At 41.0% G+C, this 15190-nt stretch overlaps 1 protein-coding gene across 1 annotated transcript in view; it reads left to right on the top strand.

The window, feature by feature from the left end:
- arap3 (ArfGAP with RhoGAP domain, ankyrin repeat and PH domain 3) overlaps positions 1-15190 on the top strand; it is a 109252-nt gene that overhangs the window by 41872 nt on the left and 52190 nt on the right. Inside the window, exons 4-9 of the mRNA XM_084331586.1 lie at positions 555-595; positions 1061-1143; positions 3754-3821; positions 5911-6150; positions 9823-9892; positions 11973-12093. Coding sequence (XP_084187712.1) covers positions 555-595; positions 1061-1143; positions 3754-3821; positions 5911-6150; positions 9823-9892; positions 11973-12093 — 623 coding nt within the window. The remainder of the gene's footprint in view (positions 1-554; positions 596-1060; positions 1144-3753; positions 3822-5910; positions 6151-9822; positions 9893-11972; positions 12094-15190) is intronic.

Raw genomic sequence — 15190 nt, 5'->3', positions numbered from 1 at the left:
CCACTGTGGAAGCTCCTAGGATGAGAAAAGCATACTCACATTGATAGGTTTAGTTTTAGTTTCACTCAGGCCAAATGTTGAATGAAAAGATCGGGTATCGGAGCCCAATCAAATTCCGATCTTTTTTAAATGAAAACCATTAAGGGAAAGCTGTGATACTGGCTGTTTGTCAATTGTCAAGCATAGCTTACCTATTATTAGATTGTTTTTACTAACTTTAATGTACTTGGGAACTGCACTGTGCAGCTGTATTATCTAGGAAAATACTAATTGGGACTGGCAGATGCTCAATATTAAAGGACTCTGGTCGGGATTGGGTCATAAGGTGGTCAGTGGCAGTGACTGTTAGGTATACAGTACTTTTAAGTTGTCGTACCATAGTATAGAGTAGATACGGTAGTATTCAGGAGTTCAACCCCATTCCGATTATATCAGTCTTTGAAGTATATTGATCTGCTTTGGGTTGCTTCAAATGCATGAATAGTAACTATGACATTTATTTATATGTAGTGTACTGTATGTATTGATTGATTGATGGATGTTTGCTTACACAGCAGCAGCACTTTAAGTAACAACTCATCCGGATCAACCAGAGGTGAGTACCTGTTTGCAACTTGGTTATACATTCATGACCGTACAACTGTATTGCCTCAACCTCAAACAAATAAGAAAGGAGAAATACACAAATAAATATCCTTGTGCTTAAAACAAATTGTCTTAACATGTCAAAGGCTTATAGATGTATTTATATTGCTATTGTTGTGAGGAATTCTATCATTGTTTTATTGGTGCCACTTTTTGCAGACAATGTAAATCTGTAAATGGCTGATGGCGGCTGATATCTATAGGCCGCTGACCATAAAGACTGTCTAGCCCTATTAAAGTGAGAGACTGATTTTGTTTAAAATATATCTATTTTACTTCTACTTTACAACATTTAAGAAGGTCTGGAACACCCACTGCCAGATACAGAATACCGTAGATGCAGCATGGAGGACAATGGGTTTTACTGTAATACAGTAGTACAATCTTTATTGAAAGTTGCACCTCTTTCCAACAGCATCCACTGATGACCCAGAGGAAGAAATCAGCCCCTACTGTGAAACGGTGTTCCAGACCCGACGACCACCACAGCTATATGAGGTGAGGGAGAGCAGGGCTTAGGGATGTAGCAACCATTAAAATATTATACAATAATAATAATTTAGCCATTATTTAGCCAAGAAGGTCAAGGCAGCAGCAACAGCAGTTTCACGTAACAAAAACTCATACAATACATAAAAGCTACACAAGGAAAAAGAAGAGGGGCATACAGGCCAATAACCAGATATATCATAACACAGTCATACAGGCCAATAACCAGATATATCATAACACAGTCATACAGGCCATACCAGATATATCATAACACAGTCATACAGGCCATACCAGATATATCATAACACGGTCATACAGGCAATACCAGATATATCACAACACAGTGATACAGGCCATACCAGATATATCATAACACAGTCATACAGGCCATACCAGATATATCATAACACGGTCATACAGGCCATCCCTAGATATACGAGATATATCACAACACAGTGATACAGGCCATACCAGAGATATCCATAACACAGTCATACAGGCCAATACCAGAGATATCCATAACACAGTCCATCTCAAGTCAACGTTATGTAAAACAGCAACATATTTCCTTCAGGGCGGTTTGTAAAAGACCTTTGAGTGCTGCTAAGGTAATTGCAGCTCATTCCATTCTCAATGTTCATAACAAGATAATCTGACCAGTAGATCTAGTGCTTTAGCTGCTGGTATAATAAGATAAAAGGCTGAATAAGTAGGTAGTTTACCCAACAATGTCTTGACAATAAATAGCAACATGTGTACTTTTCTGCTCTGGTAGAGAGAGGACCATCCTAAAGATGCAATAGTGAGTGCAATAGTGAGTGAGTGCAATAGTGAGTGCAATAGTGAGTGTGCGAGCCTGCGCCTGTTACAGAACATAATGCAGCTAGGAATCCTGGCCCCGTGCACATGATGTGTCTTATGAATGTGATTTGTTGCTGGGCGGGACGTGACATGGATACTCCTTGCCATTTGACCATGCAGTGTCTCCTCCCTCCTGACAAGCCGCTCAGAGTTATGGCAGTTTGTGATGTGCGGAGGAGGAGGATGCAGGGGGATGAATCGGCTTTGATGAATCAAGAGCTGAATCAAGTGTGCTTTGGGAGCGCTGCCTACCTAATGTACTGCCCAGTTTGAAAAATGGTTTTACTGTCGTGTGGGGTAGCCAGGTAGGGAGGGTAAACGGGTTTTACTGTGGTGTGGGGTAGTGGAGGTGCAGGGAGAGTAAAAGGGTTTTACTGTGGTGTGGGGTAGTGGAGGTGCAGGGAGAGTAAAGGGTTTTACTGTGGTGTGGGGTAGTGGAGGTGCAGGGAGAGTAAAAGGGTTTTACTGTGGTGTGGTGTGGTGTAGTGGAGGTGCAGGGAGAGTAAAAGGGTTTTACTGTGGTGTGGGGTAGCCAGGTGGGGAGGGTAAAAGGGTTTTACTGTGGTGTGGGGTAGTGGAGGTGCAGGGAGAGTAAAAGGGTTTTACTGTGGTGTGGTGTAGTGGAGGTGCAGGGAGAGTAAAAGGGTTTTACTGTGGTGTGGGGTAGCCAGGTGGGGAGGGTAAAAGGGTTTTACTGTGGTGTGGGGTAGTGGAGGTGCAGGGAGGGTAAATGGTTTTACTGTGGTGTGGGGTAGTGGGGCAGGGAGGGTAATAAGTCACTTGAAATGTGGTGTTGCTACAGCCACCGAAAATGGCTTGTTCAATACAAGTCATGTTTGACCCAAACGTGTGCCTGTTTTGTGTGCGCTGCTGAATCTGAAGTGAGTGAGTCTTCAGGCCACAACATGACCTTCCAAAACATCAAGCTCACTTACTGTACAATCACAAGGGCCTATAGCTTTGATTTGTATTACATTGTGTGTGTGTGTGTGTGTGTGTGTGTGTGCGCGTGCGTGTTTTAAAAGTGAGTCTGAAAGGACCCTTTAGGCTACTATGTGTGTCAGACTGAGGTGAGAGAATGCAACAGTGTCTCTTAAGCCTGCAGCGTTGCTCTCCAAAATAAAACACCCTAGCCGCAAAAACACTTCGTGTCATATTCCTTCCTTCCTTCCTTCCTTCCTTCCTTCCTTCCTTCCTTCCTTCCTTCCTTCCTTCCTTCTTTCCTTCCTTCCTTCCTTCCTTCCTTCCTTACTTCCTTCCTTCCTTCCTTCCTTCCTTCCTTCCTTCCTTCCTTTCTTTCTTTCTTTCTTTCTTTCTTTCTTTCTTTCTTTCTTTCTTTCTTTCTTTCTTTCTTTCTTTCTTTCTTTCTTTCTTTCTTTCTTTCTTTCTTTCTTTCTTCCTTCCTTCCTTCCTTCCTTCCTTCCTTCCTTTGGTCATTCATTACTTCATTCATTCATCCATTAATTCGGTCATTAATAGAGGTCTTTGCACAGAATATTTGTGTAGTTCTCCATCCAATATTCTGTGCAAGGCCTCTATTAATTCATTCATTTGGTCATTCATTCATTCATTCGGTCATTCATTCATTATTCTGTCATTAGTTCATTCTTCTTTCGGTCATTCATTCATTATTCTGTCATTCATTCATTATGTCATTAGGGCATTCATTCATTTATTCATATACTGGACAGTATGTGTACCCTGTGGTCACAGAGGTCTAGTATTGACTTCTGATTGATTGGTTTCTGTGTCAAGGCTGAAAGGAGCAGAAGTGAAGGAAAGGAGATGAGGAGAGAGGAGGAGAGGCATGCCGAGGATCATGGGTAAGATATCGGAGCTGATTTTGTTGGGGAAATCCATAATTAGCTATTAGAACTTGAGCAAGCCTTGCATGAGCAGAAATGATGCATTTGAGGACAATACCACCCAATGGTCAGTATCCATCCAGTATCTATCTACACTCATTGCACACACATCCACATGCACACACTCACTTTAAACAAACACTCACCTTAACACTCACTTTAGACACTTTAAACACTTTTACACTACATCATATTTATCTATTTATTAAAGGGATTTTCACTACATCCATACCTCATTTGGCATTTTTAAAATTGTGTACCTCATTGTCTGCATTTTGTACCTCATTGTACTTAGGTTGTACTTTAGTTTGTAGATTGTATAGTTTTGGGACTTATTCCTCTTTTATTTACTTTTTACTGTATGAAGCACATTTTCAGGGGCTCATACAGAACCAAGCAGTTCACTGTAATGTAAATTTTTATACTTTATATACATGACAAATAAAGGTGACTTGAAACTTGCATTCATGTTACCTCTCATTTCTTCAAATGTGTTGAGTTCTACAACACTGTAACTGAGGGGTACAATTCCCTGACTGTATTGTTAGATATGATATTTAATACCACTACCTCATGTACTTTAACTTCTGGCCACCCAGTACAAGATATAAGTATGATGAACACTTTCCCACCTGATGAAACGAATCCACACAAATGTACCAAATCGAAGGTTTAATACAGCAAAAGGTGTATACAACGATCACTTAATTACATTTATGATTTGAAATATGAAATATGCACTTTTATGGCAAATGAGTATTCGTAGGTAAATCAACATTGAATGTCCAATCTCTGGTTACGCAGGGAGTAAGTATACAACCTGGAATATTTAGGAAACGATAGCGATGGTACTTAAATGATTATAGCTGGATACACTAAGGGGGGGGGGGGGGTCCCGCTGGTTGTAAGACAGTAGGAGGGGGGGGTTAGAGAAGCCGCTGGCGGTATCCCATCTGGCCGACGGTGTCTTGGGAGAATCCAAAGTCTTGGACACGGTGCCCACAGAACCTCGGACCGCAGACGAATACAGCTGGACCCTCTGTGGACGGTAGCTGCCGGTCCACAACGGAGAGACGTGAGGCGACCTCACTGGTGTCGAGCGCCGTCTCACCTGGAGTCCTCTCCGGGGGGTAGTTCCAACACTCCGCAGTGTTGGCCTTTATCCATGGAATAATCAAAGCACACAAAGCATAATCCAAGCCGTGGAAGGCTCGCCGTCGTCCGGGTAGAGTAATCCAATATACAGGTCCAGTCGCTCTTGGCCCGGAGCTCCTCGGATGCAATCACCACTAGGGGTCTGCTCAGCCTGGTTAAGCGTCCAGATAACGTCAGGAACGATGGGGGTACTGATAACTTTAGAACTCTAACCGAACGATGCACCATACATAAATAGACTATTATTAGCTTAATAGAATACGTCCAACTCGACGGTATAGTGCCAAACTATGACTATTCAACTATTAATCTACACGATATCTCAATGCCTATTCTGGGCCAAGTAGGCCTTACTACACCGCACGTGCGTCGTGGGGAGGCTTTGCGTCTGTCACTCTGTTGGAGGGTAAAGAACTGGACTAAAAGAAAGTTCTACTTTACTTGCGCCATATATATATGCGCTATGAACAAATAGTACCATTCGTATTTCGCCCGACATATTCCTGCGCGGAACCGGGGCTTGCCACGACATGTTAGGCGGCACGATTGAACTTGGACCTAGGGGTATGGCAACCTGGCGCCAGGTTCTCGTCCAATGGTAGAATGAAACTATTATGGGCTGTTTAGTAGACTAAAGGGATATTCAATGCATATTGTACAAGGAATATACAGGGGATATCAAACGATATACAAATACAATTAAATATATATATATAAATAAATATACATATTCGGTTTAATCTGATCCTTCACAACAACACTATAGCCATTGTTATATCCTTGTTAGAATGTTCAGTTCTCAAAATGTGAATCAAACCACTGTAATTATAATGTACACCATAAATGGTTAAGGAGACTTTGTCATCTGTTTCTAACCACTGTTGTGGTGTAGGTCACATAAGCTCTCGTGGGCCAAGCGCTTGTCCCACGCCCTCCACAACAGCGACTCGCAGGGTTACAGCACCGTCGGGGAGCCGTCCCCACCCCTGCGCTACCTCTCCCTGCCCCCGCACCTCTACCCTGGCGAGACGGACGAGGACCTGACCATCTCCCCCTACGCCAGCTACACATCCCTCTCAGAGCGGACAGCTCCTCTTATCTGTGGCTGGCTGGATAAGCTGTCTCCTCAGGGGTAAGACCTGTGACCTCTGTGGGTAGGCCGAGATTCAGTTTCAGTGTGTGTGTGTCTGTCTGTGTCTGTCTGTGTCTGTCTGTGTCTGTCATTGTGTCTACAATATTTAGTTTAGTTTAGTTTATTTAATTTTTCATACAGTATAAAAATAAGATGGAAAAAACAATAACGACAAACTGATGTGATACAGTGCAGGAAGAGTCAGAAAAGCCCAGAAGGCTTATAAGAAACCTCCACCTATAATAATAATAATTATTATTATATTACAGTACATATAGCAAGTTGGAAAACAAGATCAATGTAAGGACCTTGTGGGAGTGTGGGAGAGTAAGAAGTGTGTGTGTGTGTGTGTGTGTGTGTGTGTGTGTGTGTGTGTGTGTGTGTGTGTGTGTGTGTGTGTGTGTGTGTGTGTGTGTGTGTGTGTGTGTGTGTGTGTGTGTGTGTGTGTGTGTGTGTGTGTGTGTGTGTGTGTGTGTGTGTGTGTACAAGTTAAAATACAATACACCATAGTTCCAATATAATATGTTCCTTCAAACATTTTTTGTGTTCAGAAGATTTGTGTCTGCCTTTCTTTGTATGCATGTGGTTGTGCATGTGTGGGGGTGCGTGTGCATGTGTTTGTGTGTGCGTGTTCATGCGTGCCGCGTGCGTGTGCCTGTGTTTGTGTGTGTGTGCGTGTGCATGCGTGCGCATGTGTTTGTGTGGAACTGTGTGTCTCTTAGTCTCGGCATATGGACTAAACAGAACATTGGGTTTAGTTCTCCCCGTAAAGAACCACAGAGTTGATGATGTTCCTCTCATTCTCGCCCCCTGCCAGGCGGGCGGGGCGGAGCCTGGGTCTGAGGCTGAGTCTCCTCCTCTACTCTCCTCCCTGCATCTCCTTCCTCCTGAGGAACTGTCCCTGCCTCCTAGCTCTCCTATCTTCCTCCTCCAAGCGGTGTGTGTGTTTCCTGTATGGCTGAACAATATGTCACATAGACGTCAGACTCCACCTCAACTATTTGCATTTGTTAGCCATGCTAGCGATCTAAACAAACAATCCAACGCTAAGCTAGCTATATAAAAGGTGACACTCGCGGCCATGCTGATTTGACAAAATGGCTTCCGGTGATTTGCATTTTTTATTTTTATTTTTATCTATTTTTTCTCCCCATTTTTTCTATTTTTCTCCCATCCCAATTTTGTATTGTCCAATTCTACCCTCTCCTGTCTCGAACGTTGTTAGACCATGCCTCCCACTGGTCGGCTGCAATGTGGACCAAGCCTTGCATCACGTGTCCCCTCCGGTACACGAGGAGGCAGCTGTCGCATCTTTTCACTTGTACAGCGCAATCTCGGTGGCGAGGGTTTGCGTGGGAGGCTCACGCTGCCCCCGTTGCTTCCTGATTCTGCTGTACAGGCGCACCAACCGACCTGTAGGAGTCGCTGTCCACAACGTCCGATCCCCACCCACCGGCTTTCCCACCCCCTAATACTGCCAATTGTATTAGTATGAACGACCAGCCAAGCCGGAGGCAACGCCGAGAGCTGGGCTCGAACCCAGCATCTCCTGCGTTAGTGGCGAGCGCCTTGCCCACTGCGCCACTTAGCCGCCCCCCGGTGATTTGCATTTGAAACTACTTTTAGTCAGGGGAGTGCCCTCGTTTCTCTATTGAGCCCCATTGTACTTTTCTTTGGCGGCAACTCAGTCATGTGATTCAACAGTTATTCTCGAATAGAGTTAGACTTGAGCACAGTGTGTTTTTACAAACAGAAAGCCCGTCTATAGAGAAGCACAGTTCCTCCCATTCCGCTAATCACCATGGGACCCTATTTCTGAGAAAATATGTACGGTAGTCAATGGTGAGATACTATGTTTAGGTCTCAGTGGGGGAATCCAGTATGATACAGTATAATGACATGGTTGAGTATATTATTTAAAGATGGTAAGTTAGAGTGTTGTGTTCATTCATAGTGAAAGACAGTAGAGGTTGTGTACTTTATTATCTAAAGATGGTAAGTTAGAATGTTGTGTACATTCATAGGGAAAGACGGTAGAGGTTGAGTACTTTATTATCTAAAGATGTTAAGTTAGAGTGTTGTGTTCACGCATTGTTAAAGACGGTAGAGTTTGAGTACTTTCTTGCGATATATCACATTCACACACATGGATTTACTTTACAACTGCAAATACATGGGTTGTTATATGGAGTTATATGGTTCTTCTGTGCAATGGTTCAGTTATACAGTAGATGCAATGTAGAGGTGAAGTCAAAGAAAAACAACTTAAAAAAACAAAAACAAAGGGCTTATCTGGAACCTCACTAAATAATTTCAGTATAGGAGTAAAACTGACATGTTTTGTCCATATTGTTCAGCCATATTTTCCTTCCTTCTTCACTCTGTTTTTCCTGTTTCCTGCCTTTGAGTGTCGGTTGCTCTTTGCTTTTCCTCTCCGTCTGTGTTACTTGGGTTTGTACGGATCAGTGGGGCCATGTTGTCATGACATTTTTCACCCCTTGGACAGGTCGTTAATGTAAAAGAGAACTTGTTTTCAATAACCTACTTATTATATTGTATAGCTGAATTAGAGTCTTGGCCTGATATCACATTTTACATTGCCAAATGTGATGAACCTCAATTGGATTACTTAACGTGATTTTTGCATACATGAGAAGACACTGTGATATACCGTATTTTGGCCAGATTAAAAAAAAATCCGCAAATTACACCCTGAAAAACTGAAAAAGGTTATCTTTTATTCTAGGTCTATAAATCAGAGGTGTCATGGTAAAGATATCATGACATGTTTGTTATCAATTGATTCCTTGCAATCTCAAGATTCCATATGAGATCACCGGCTTTGTTCTGACCTCGGTACAACCTTCAAAAGGCAGCGAGGTTAATGTCGGATGATCCACTGGCTAACCAGTAGGTTTCAGAGGGTTGAAGGTCAGGCCAAGTTAACCAAGGTCAGGACTGAGGAGGAGTTATAATTCACATTTTAACATTATACTAGTGATGAATGAGGCCTACGGTTCTGTTTTTCACGTTTGAGATCTAAACAATCTTAGATGATGTTGTGTTATACTTTAATAACATATTTATTCTATTTAAATAACCTGGATGACTACATTTCTGATGCATTTTTATCTAATGTAAATACTGTAGGACCATTTGATTTAAAATATGTAAATATATACTGTATCTACCTTGTTTTATTCAATGTGTTAGTATTACTGGTAGCACTAACTACATTCTGGTCAGATGTACTTATTTTATTTATAAAAACAAGATTTTATCTTCAAAAGATATTTTTCCAAATATGAGTCTTTAGTCTTATATCTGGGTCAATAGGTATATCAATGTCGAAAAATATTCCTAATGATTATCATATCAGTTTATTCCATATCGGCCAGTCCTAGTGTGTACTATTGTCATTATTGTATTTACTACATTGGTAGCGATCATTGAAGTCCACCGTCCTGCATTCGCATTAGTTTACATTAGTAGGCTACTGCCATGCCCACTGTTGAGACCATTCTGAATATTATACAGTAGAATAAAACTGCAATTATGAACTTGAGTTCTCAAATTTTTGTCGGACAAGTGAACAATTGGAGTGGCTAAATCTGTACCATTGTACAGAGTTTGAATTTTATTCTTATTTATATCCTTTTGTTTGTGTTTCAGAAACTATGTTTTCCAGAAACGCTACGTGAAGTTTGATGGCAAGAACCTGATGTACTTTGGAGGTGAAAAGGTATTGAAAGTATAATTAATGATTGAAACGTGCTGTATCTTGATCTGTGGCCTCTCACGGGTGATGTACTGTGTCTCCGGCTGCTCCCATCGCTCCATGATCTCCCGCTGCTCAAGGAAAATGAAGGTACTATTAATAGATCGCTTCTAGCTTCATCTGTGAATCATGCAGGCGGTGGTTCCCATGGACAAAGCCTTCTAATATACACTTCTCTCTCTGATGAGGCAGGGGATTTTGAATTTGAAAGCGGCAGTTAAAAAATCGCTAGCCAAAACTAGCTTAGCATTCAGGTCACCCCGATGTCACCAGCGTCGGTGCATTCTCTACAACAACATCCGCTCATTTAGGGTTAGAAAGTTGGCTTTTAGAAATTGGAACGTTTAACAAAACATCAAATCCTTTGGTGAAATGCAATTTTCCCATTAACCCCACGTGCAGCATCAAGGACAACGTTACCGGTAAACGGAAGAGGAAAATATCGTATATTTTCGTCATAGGTGGAAATGAAGGAACTAGGGCTTGATGATGTCATAATGACTAGGAATGCACCGATCCGACTTTTTCAGTCCCGATACCAATACCTGGGCTTTGGGTATCGGCCGATACAGAGTACCGATCCGATACCCATTGTTCAATTAATAAACTGTATGCCTCACTGTGTGGAAGAGACTGGGATCATTCTTTTGTGCAAGGCAACATCAGGCTTGACTTAAAACATTACTTTCCTAACTTAGTGAAACAAAATGTAGCAAATTAACACATAGATATAAATTTACTGAATTGTTATTTATTATTTTATTATATTATATTATTTTTTATTTATTACCAATAATATATATATATATATTTTTATACCCGATCCAGCTATTTTAGTCATATCGGGCCCGATATCCGATATCAATATCAAGGCTCTTTGGATAAAAGCGTCCACAAAATGTTATGTTGTATTAACCCTGCCTTATTCATCTCTCCTGACATAGTCTCATACTCGAGACTCTCTGAAAATCATGAGTCTGGTAACTAGCTATCTAACTAGATGCAGGTGAGGTGTTTCAAGTTCATGACATCTGAAAACCCAACGGGTTTGGACCGGTCGCTCCTTTGGCATGCAGGGACATACTGTAAACGACGAACCACCCAGAAACTCTCCTAGATTACAAATAAATAAACCTTTTGCATTAAAACTGGCAACAACTCCACCCAAATTATTTGAACACCAGTTTCTCCAGTAACAGCAGAGTAGTGTTTAAACACTGAACTAATTTAATACCTAACGGTGATAATTCACTGGCAACATTACAGGAAATTAAGGCTAAGACCCTCCCCTTTAAACCTTCGACTTCCTGTGCACAAACTCCATAATGCTGCTCACAAAACCTCTTAACACATTTCCTACAAGAGCTTCTGGGTATCTGACTTATCTGATATTCAGTATTCAAATATGTTTTCCTGAGTCCCAAGACGGCTACATTTGTTAAATAATTAACTGTAAGATATGGAAATGGTGTCTGTCAGAGGGAGCTTTTTTGTAATAAGATCTCTTACTGTAGCTTTTATGGTGTTCAATGGTAATCAGATCTCTTAGTGTATCTTTTATGGTCATCAGATCTCTTAGTGTAGCTTTTATGGTCATCAGATCTCTTAGTGTAACTGTTATGGTAATCAGATCTCTTAGTGTAGCTTTTATGGTAATTAGATTTCTTAGTGTAGCTTTTACGGTAATCGAATCTATTACTGTAGCTTTTATAGTAATCAGATCTCTTACTGTGGATTTGATGGTAATTGGATCTCTTACCCCAGCTTTTTTGGTCATCAGATCTCTTGGTGTAGCTTTTATGGTGTCTTTTAAAAACAATATGGCCCTCTGTTTGTTTTGTTTGCTCAGTACGTTTCCTGACCCTACGAAACCCATTGAGGTCCATTGTGTAGCTTCAAAAATACATGGCTGTCAATCAGAAAATTTGTTAATCTTAAATCTTTAAAAGTCGGAGATACTTTGGAGATACACATGTTGATATCCACTGACGTTTATTCACCAGAGAGTGCTTATAGGTTGAGATTGTCCCCCTCTCTCTTCCAGGATATCTACCCAAAAGGCGTCATCCCATTGGGTGCCATACAGATGGCCCGCCCCGCCAAAGACAATAAATTTGAGATAGTGACAAGTCACAGGATCTTTGTGTTCCGGGCGGATAATGAAGGTAAACAACCCACTTCAGAAAACCTGTCTCTCTCGCACGCATACACACACACACACGCACACGCACACACACACACACACACACACACACATACACAAAAAGCTAACCCTGTCCCCAAATCCAACAACCACCATGTGACAAGCCACCAACAAAGAATGACCCAACGACCTGGTTGGTGCTGGTATGTAGCTACTGCATCCTGGGAGTCAGACCAGGCGCTACACTGCTGAGTGAGCTGTGATTGAGCAGATCTCAGGACTATTCTATTGAAGACTCTTATCTGTAGTGTGTCAGTAACTTGTCAACAGTTGACTGTCAACGGGAGGTCGTCACCTTTTGGACCCGAGCTGCATACTTTTCACCTAAAAAGTTGTTTATAAACCTTACAGTACCTTTAACTCATTGGACGCCAGACCCGATGATAGTCGGGTTGACTCTGCATCGCTTGAGCGCCAGACCCGAGTATAGTCAGGTTTTAATCGTTATTTCTTTTATTAGCGATATCCATTCATTTCCATCCATCCAACCTGATGTTATTGTTGGGAATGGGTCTGAGCTCGCAAAAGGGCAAATACCGCCGCCTATCGTCTCCCGGATGGTATTGCACGTCATTGGAATCCCTCTGGCTGGGGCTGTGCATCAAAAAAAAGAAAGTCCGGTCCAGGTTTTCCTTCTCGGGCATGCAGTATCGCTATAACACATTGTTGCGCTGGTCTAAACAACATTGCATGCGTGCACGATGAAGGACAATAATGATGATCTAGCGTTGATTTCAGGAAGATTCGATAATCAGCCGAAAAATTACAACATGTTTTGTGTATTCCACTAAAGGGCTATTATCGCGTCTTTCTCTGGAATTACTAGAAATCACCAAAACTATACTCGTATTCAAAACGGTATAAAACGGAAATGTACTGATGAAAAAACAATCCGCTTTGTACATGTTGACTGCAAGCAACTCACTGATAATCGACGAGTGTATTAGACACATAGCCATAATTTAAGATATATTTTAAGCACTCGCAAATCTCCCACTCCTCCCATTGATTAAAGTGGTGGCGCTCTACCGCCCTCTGGCGCACTTAAACGGTGGCGTTCAATGAGTTAAAGGGGAACAGGACTCAAATTAAAAGATTATAATATGTTATTTCCATGGTCTGAGTTCAATCATGCGCTACTCTCCTCCAAAGCCAGAAACCAGAGATGTAAGAATCAAACTTGTGACATCATCAAGTGTACATTTTGGACCCACAGAACGTTTGTTTTATTTGTTAATATCCAAATCAGGCTGCTCAACGAACAATGAACGCTACACAACAACCATCAAACGCACATAGCACACACATCCACACACACACACTCACTTTAAACAAACACACTGTAGCACCCGCTCCCCACACTTTATATTTATTGATAAAGGATTTGCACTACAACTCGTACACCTTACTGTAAATTGTACCTAAATTGTACCTCATCCCATTTCTGCCTTGCACTATATAGTATTGTATATTAGTACACTGCATAGTATTGTATATTATATGGTAACTCAGTTACGTCTATTCTGCATCGAACATTGTACATATGTCTAAACTGAACACTGTGACCTCATTTTCTACGTCTAATTTACATGCTATACTATGTTATTTGATACTTATCTTGTCTAGCACAGTCTCTGGAGCGTAACAGTAAGAAGCATTTTGTATAAAAGTATTCTGTACTTCTGTATGACAACTATTAAAGAAACTTGAAACTTGAAATAAGCTTTATTTTTTTTATTTTATATTTTTTTTCTCCATAAATCTTTTATTGCAGGTTGGTACATCTTACATTCAATTTCCTTTCTTTTTCTTTCCATATTCATTCCACACAATAATAAACATCCAAAATAAGCTTTATTCTATAGTAGAGATCTATAGTTTGAGTTTTAGCTTTAGGATTTGGGAGAGAGTTGCTCATTAATATTTGTGTACCGTCTTAGACCAGAGGGATAACATGTATAAATTCTGAAATTGTGCATAGTTTCCCTTTAACCCTAACCGTTCCCGCTACCAACACATTGAAATATTAATTGTTGAAAGTCTGTTGAAGCTACCATGTTGACAGTCTACTGATGCTAAGTCGAAAGATACTAACCCACAGTCAACTGACACACTACTGATGAGATGTAGATGAGTACAATGGACTGTCAAAATAAGAGGTGAGTCTCAGAATTGGATCAGGCACCAGTCTATAGTGTTGCTCTTGCGTTATTGTCTGGCGCAGTCATGTCGGAGAGCAATCCCACCTAATACCCACCTTTTTATTTGTGAAATAGAGCCTTTTCAAGCTGATATTTAAATCCTCATAATTGGAATTCAAGGTATATAGATTATAGCCAGTGGGTAAAACTAGTATCAGATGTGTAATTGGTCTCCCTGCACCAACCTCACAGGCCTAAACAACATGGCCACTGTGTGCATTGCGACGTCAATAGAGCAGGACATCACACACCCACTTAGTCACTGACCTCCTGACCTCCAGGCGCAGGTACAGAACACCGGGGTCGGAGTGTTCAAGTTTCAAGTTTGCTTTTATTTGTCACGTATAAAGTACATTACAGCATTACGGTGAAATGTTTGGTTCTGTATGAGCCCCTGAGAATGTGCTTCATACAGTAAAGTAAAAAGTAAGTAAAAGAGAATAAAGTCCCAACACTACAAATATACAATAATACAACTAAAGAACAACCTAAGTACAATGAAGTAAAAATGCAGGCAATGAGTTACAAAATGCAAAAAAAAAAAAAAATGCTAAATTCAAAAAAATGAGGTATGGATGTAGTGCAAATCTCTTCAATAAATTAATGAAATATGGTGTAGTGTTAAAGTGTCTAAAGTGAGTGTTAAGGTGAGTGTTTGTTAAAGCGAGTGTGTGGATGTGTGCGTGCTGCTGTCTGTTATTGTATGTTGTTGCCGTGTGCTGTTGTATGTACTGTATTTTATATGATGTATGTAGTCTGATGAGTACGGTGATGTGAGAAGGAATGTCCCTCTGGGTCTAATTGGTTCTTTTGTTGAAATAAAACAAAATAATACTGTTCTCGGGAAAAGATAATAAA

This window comes from Notolepis coatsorum (assembly GCF_963971535.1).
Source record: "Notolepis coatsorum genome assembly, chromosome: 16".
NCBI lineage: Eukaryota > Metazoa > Chordata > Actinopteri > Aulopiformes > Paralepididae > Notolepis > Notolepis coatsorum.
Note: the sequence above shows the minus strand (reverse complement) of the source record. Positions and strands in the feature narration are given on the sequence as shown.